This window comes from Aquarana catesbeiana, linkage group LG01 (genome assembly GCF_042186555.1).
Source record: "Aquarana catesbeiana isolate 2022-GZ linkage group LG01, ASM4218655v1, whole genome shotgun sequence".
In the NCBI taxonomy this organism is placed as follows: domain Eukaryota; kingdom Metazoa; phylum Chordata; class Amphibia; order Anura; family Ranidae; genus Aquarana; species Aquarana catesbeiana.
In genome coordinates, this window is record NC_133324.1 from 650430018 (window position 1) to 650435707 (window position 5690).

The 5690-nt window shown below is 38.3% G+C and overlaps 1 protein-coding gene across 1 annotated transcript in view; it reads left to right on the forward strand.

Moving 5' to 3' along the window:
* Nucleotides 1–4854, forward strand: part of METAP1 (methionyl aminopeptidase 1) — a 66157-nt gene extending 61303 nt beyond the window's left edge. The window contains exon 11 of the mRNA XM_073601263.1: nucleotides 2432–4854. Coding sequence (XP_073457364.1) covers nucleotides 2432–2592 — 161 coding nt within the window. The 3' untranslated portion in view covers nucleotides 2593–4854. The remainder of the gene's footprint in view (nucleotides 1–2431) is intronic.
* The last annotated feature ends 836 nt before the right edge of the window (nucleotides 4855–5690 follow it).

Consider the following 5690-nt stretch of genomic DNA (forward strand, 5'->3'; position numbering starts at 1 on the left):
TTTTTTTAGGGATTGCCCAAATATTGTGAACATGCTGGGGGGTGGATCAAGCCTGCCCTTTGCTACACAAAACTATAGGGTTTCATTATACAACATTACAACCTTGAGCACCATGCAGGCCAGCCACAAGCGTCCTAAGGACTGATGACGTCAGATCACGCTTGCACAGTATCCTGTTTGCCCTTCCCATGCCCCTCTCCTTATCACTGTAGTCATGTTAGCTGAGTGAGGTTCCATTCACAGTAGTGCAATTTCAGATGCGACTGAGTTGTACGGAATCACACAACAATGGAAATCACTTTTTTTTTTTTTTTTTCACATAAATGTGACTTGGCATAGAGCATTTTTAGAAAAGGTTACTGTACTACTTTGGTGTGATTCCAGCATGATTTTTGACCCCCTAGAGCAGTGATGGCAAACCTTGGCACCCCAGATGTTTTGGAACTACATTTCCCATGATGCTCATGCACTCTGAAGTGTAGTTGAGCATCATGGGAAATGTAGTTCCAAAACATCTGGGGTGCCAAGGTTCGCCATCACTCACCCAGAATATGCAAACCACATCCAAGTTGTATCACATAATTGCACTGAAAATTGTTTTGCAGCAGTGTGACCCTAGCCTAAAGGAGAGAAATTGAAGGAGTTGAAACTGCTAGTTCGTACCAGTGTGCAAAAGTGTATTTGCTTTGTAAGAATAAATTGCCTCTAATGTTGTATGTCCTACGTGTGTGGTTGTTGCAGCATTGTGTAAAATTATTAGTTTCGTTTTTTACATTTTAGAATAGGGTGCAGAATTTTAAAGAGTTTCTGAACTGAAATAAGGTTGAGAAACACTACCCTATGGTTCTGTAGAACAGTGTTTCTCAACTCCAGTCCTCAAGGTGCCCTAACAAGTCATGTTTGCAGGCTTTCCATAATTTTGCAAAGGTGATTTGATCAGTTTCACTGCCTTAGTAATTACCACAGCTCTTTCAGCTGAGGGAAATCCTGAAAACATGACCTGTTGGGGTTCCTTGAGGACTGGAGTTGAAAAACACTACTATAGAACCATGATTGAAAGATGTTGCTTTAAATACTTGTTTTTTTGTTTTTTTTTAGACGCCTTTTTTTTTTCCCAAACTTAGTTGCATAGCCTTTTACTATTAGGAAAACTATTAGAAAAAATGCATAGGTTTAGTACAGAGACGTAAATGTCATGTTTTTAGCTTGAAAAGTGCACAATGATTTATTTTACAGAACTATCTAAACTAAAGCCCTTTTCAACCAAAAAGCAAAAATATAAGACATTGTAGCTTACAAGTCCTTGGATGTGGTGGCTGCATCGTTTTCACTTTTCAGGCGAAGAACGTTGAGCCTGTAAGCTGAAAAAACAGCACCTTATCTTTTTTTTTTTTTTATTGTAAACTACGAATCGCATCAATCTATGATGTAATGGAGACAAATCGTAAGACACGTTGGAACTCCAGCCTGTGTGACAATAATAGATTCTTCTATAGATACAGTAGCGAAGCAACTATTATCCACACTGGGATAGGAGGTGTTATTTGCAGGTGTGTTCAGGATTTCCAGGTAAAAAGATTAGGTTAGAAAATGATATGCAGCCCTTGGGCTCCATTCACACCTGAGCATACTGTAATCGCTGCAAAAACATGGGACGCATTTGCAATGGCATTATTTCTTAATCGCACCTTTTTTTTTTTTTTTTTTTTTTTTTTTTTTTTTTTTTTTTTGGGGGGCCACAAATCACGTTAAAATTATAGCAAAAATTGCAACCCCAAACGCGTCTGGCTCTGTGCCAGAATTTTGGTACATGATCTTTGGAGCGGAGGGAGGCCCATTCAAATGAATGGTGGTGCTTCAAAAACGCGCCACAAAAACGCACACAGCTCAAACATGGTGCAGCAGGTGTCGCTGCAGCACGCTAAGGGGACGTTGTTTAACCTCTCCTGAACGATTTAAATTGATGCCTAGAATCTGACGTTTAAAAACGTCCGTTTAGCCATGTTTAAATGCCGCGTTTATTTGCGTTTTGCTGCGTTTGTGTTTTTTAGGAGTGTTTAAAACATTTTTTTTTTTTTTTGCAAAAATGAAATGCTGCTAAACGCAAGTTACAGCATTTACAAGCTGTTACAGGCATTTGGCGTTTCAAATGCCTCTGAACATCGGTCCTGAACGCTTTTTTTTTTTTTTTTTTTTTTTTTTTTTTTTTTTTGCATTCCAAACTCAACTGCCTAGAAATGACTATAAATGACTCTGTGTACATGTAATAAGATAACAGAGTTCAGGGGCAGCTGAAAAAAAATACCCAACTGTTCCTAAACGTCCGTTTACCAGCAGCAGTGTATATGAAGCCCTAGGTGTGAATGGAGCCTAATACTAAAACCGTTTTTATGCACCCTTTCTGAAATGCCTGTTTTCATGCATTTGATAGGTGGATGGCAAGATGAGACCTGGCCTGATGGTTGGACTGCAGTGACGAGAGATGGAAAACGGTCAGCACAGTTCGAGCACACCCTTTTAGTCACAGAGACCGGTTGTGAGATACTTACAAGGAGATTGGAAGACAATGGACGTCCTTATTTTATGTCTTAGCATACACCTAATGTCTTTGCTAGTTGTTATAAATGGCATTTTTACATGCAAGGTACCTGAAGGAGATGTGGGATTTTATCACATAAGTGTCTATGCCTGTTAATACAGAGCAAAAACACAGTACCGGTTGAAATAGTAAATGTGTTTAAAGAACTTAATGATGTTTTGAAACCAGAAGGAAACCAAACTTAAGATGGCTTTTCTTCTCTCCTTTTTTAAATATCGGCACATGCCATTTAATTTAGGTTTTACCATTTTTGCCCTTGATGTGTCAAATTTCTCCACACTGCCTTCTTATTTTTGTCTTATTCAGACAGGAAACACATGATGCCTCCATACCAGACTTTCTACTGAAAATGGCTGTATCCTACAGAATGGCTTTTTTTTTTTTGGGGTGCTGCTATATATATATAATTTTTTTTTTTTTTTTTTTTTTTTTTTGTCACTATATATACCTAGCTATGCATTTCTATTTAAAACAATGACTTGATTTTTAAATCTGGCTGTCATTTAGGCTGCAAGAGTCACCTAGTTGGGAACAACACACCCATGATCATTGCTTGATTTTAAGTCTATATTGGTAGTTTATTGCTTCATTCATATAATGGTGCTGTAGAAAACATTAATTGAAACGGCTCACCTTTGCTAGAAGACAGATATGTGTGGAAAAACCGTCCGTCTTGCAGATTAAGTGGAACTCCTTGCAAAAAATTGAAATACCTATGTGAAATGTTTAAATCCCATGGGATTTGTTACTCTGTTCAGCCTACCTTTTGATTAACACGCTACTTTCACATTTCATAGTTGGGCAGATGCATTTTACTGTCTGTTTTGAAGCTTTCTATTATCTGGCTTGCTATTGCTGATTCATCGTCCTGTAGGAGTAGGAAGGTGATGCCAAAAGCTACAAAGTTAAAATAGGAAACAGTGATGTCTTCTGCCAGGCGGTACAGTGTGACAAATACTTGTGAATTGCAAGATGGGCTAAACAGAATTACAGATCCTTTTTGAACGTTAAAAAAATAAAAGTGCTTATGTGTTTATGTATCAAGCTGTTTTTTGGAGTTCGGTTTCAATATGTTTTGTGTAATATTGGTGCCTTTTTGTTGTGAAACTTGGCTAATTTATCGTAGTTTAAACTTGTGATCATCTTGACTACATTACTCAATTTGGATTCTTTGCGGCCAGTGAAAAATGGTAGTTTATTTTGGCAAACAGCACTGTATAGCTAACGGCAAACAATCAGTCTGATTACATTAAACAGCTGGATACTAATCTCTTTGGATGCTTTTTGTAATCGTTGCCTTTTGCACTGTAAGGCCAGCTGGACACAGTTTGAATCTCGGCTGGTTCAGCAGGAACCGGCCGCGATTTGAACTGTTAATAGACAGGCTGAATGTACCAAGTTGCTCGATCGATCAACTTTGGTACAACCAGCCTGCCTGGATTCTCTTGCGATTTATCACTAGTCTAATTCCAGTGAGGACGGCTTTCCCTGCCCCCCTACCGTGAGAAGATAATTGCCGATTCCCCTTTCAGTGCTACCTGTGTTGATAGGGGAATCGTGCAAATTTCTTTCGGGTTGCAGGACAAATTTTTACCGCGTACGGCCAGCCTGATACCATTTTAGAAATTTTTGGAGACTGTGCTGGATTGTATTTGATAAGCCTGGTGTTGCTTGCATTAATGACATTTTCACACACCGGTGTTGAATGCCTTTCTTCATGCAGCACCTACAGTATGTGTATGTACCAGTCTCTAAAGATTGTAGAAGTCATTTTTCCTTAGTAAATTGCTTCTTGCTGCAAATATAAGACGTAAAGCACAGACCTCATATTTTCAAAATTATACACGCAAGATCTTAGACAACTGTTTGCCAGGTTCTCTTTAATCCAACATGACTGTTTCTGTGAGTGTGATATTAATTATCAGCTCAATGAGTCTGTTGAAATTAGGTAAGTTCTTTCTTCAGTGTATGTTTGGTTTTCTGTTGTATTTACCCATCTTTACCTTTTTATCTTGGTTTCTGGGGCGTGTTGTATACCTTGCAAAGGCCCTTGTTTCTCTTGGAATGCATCAAATGTACACTAACCTCTTCTACAGAAGGACTTGTCAGAATTTCATTGTTCATTAAAATTTCAAAAATCGGGTAACTAGTCACCGGTTTTCATCACCTATTCTTGCATTAGGGTCTGCCTGTTCCAAAGTTTTGATATGCTTTTCAACCAAATATTTGTTAAATTAAAATGTACTGAAACACCATTGCTGCAGAGAATTTTGTGCTTTCTTTTTTGGATTTTTTTTTCTGTGAGTTAATGCTATCTGCATTTGAATTGCTTATTTAATGGACACTTTTAGGCTTGTGAAGGCTGCCTTTGCAGACCTTTCGATTTTTTAAAGCATTACTTCTCAGGCTGTTATGGTTATCCAGCATCTTCAGTAGTTTCTAAGTCACACACCTGAAACAAGTATGCAGATTGGGAGCACTTTATTCATTCTGACTTTTCTCATCTGTATGTTTGCTCCAGATCAAAATATTAAAGCTAGGTTATTTCTTCTCTGGAGCACATTAGAAATAGCAGCCTCTTTATTTCTTAGTACGGGTTTCCTTTTAATGTGGGCATACAGTTGTGTTTATACGTTTACATACCCTGGCAGAATTTGATTTCTTGGCCATTTTCCAGAGAATTTGAATGATGAAAAACTTTTTTTCACTCATGGTGGTTATTTGGCTGAAACCATTTATTATCAGTCGACTGTGTTTTATTCTTTTTAAATCCTAATGAAAACAGAAACTACCCAAATGACCCTGATCAAAAGTTTACATACCCCAGTTCTTAATGACCTGTACTGCCCCGTATAACATCAATGACAGCTTGAAGTCTTTTGTTGTATTTGTGGATGAGGCTCTTTATCTTCTCAGATGGTAAAGCTGCCCATTCCTCTTGGCAAAAAGCCTCCAGTTCCTGTAAATTCTTGGGCTGTCTTGCATGAACTGCACATTTTGAGATCTCCCCAGAGTGGCTCAATGATATTGAGGTCAGGAGACTGAGATGGCCATTCCAGAACCCTCACTTTATTCTGCTGTAGCCAATGAC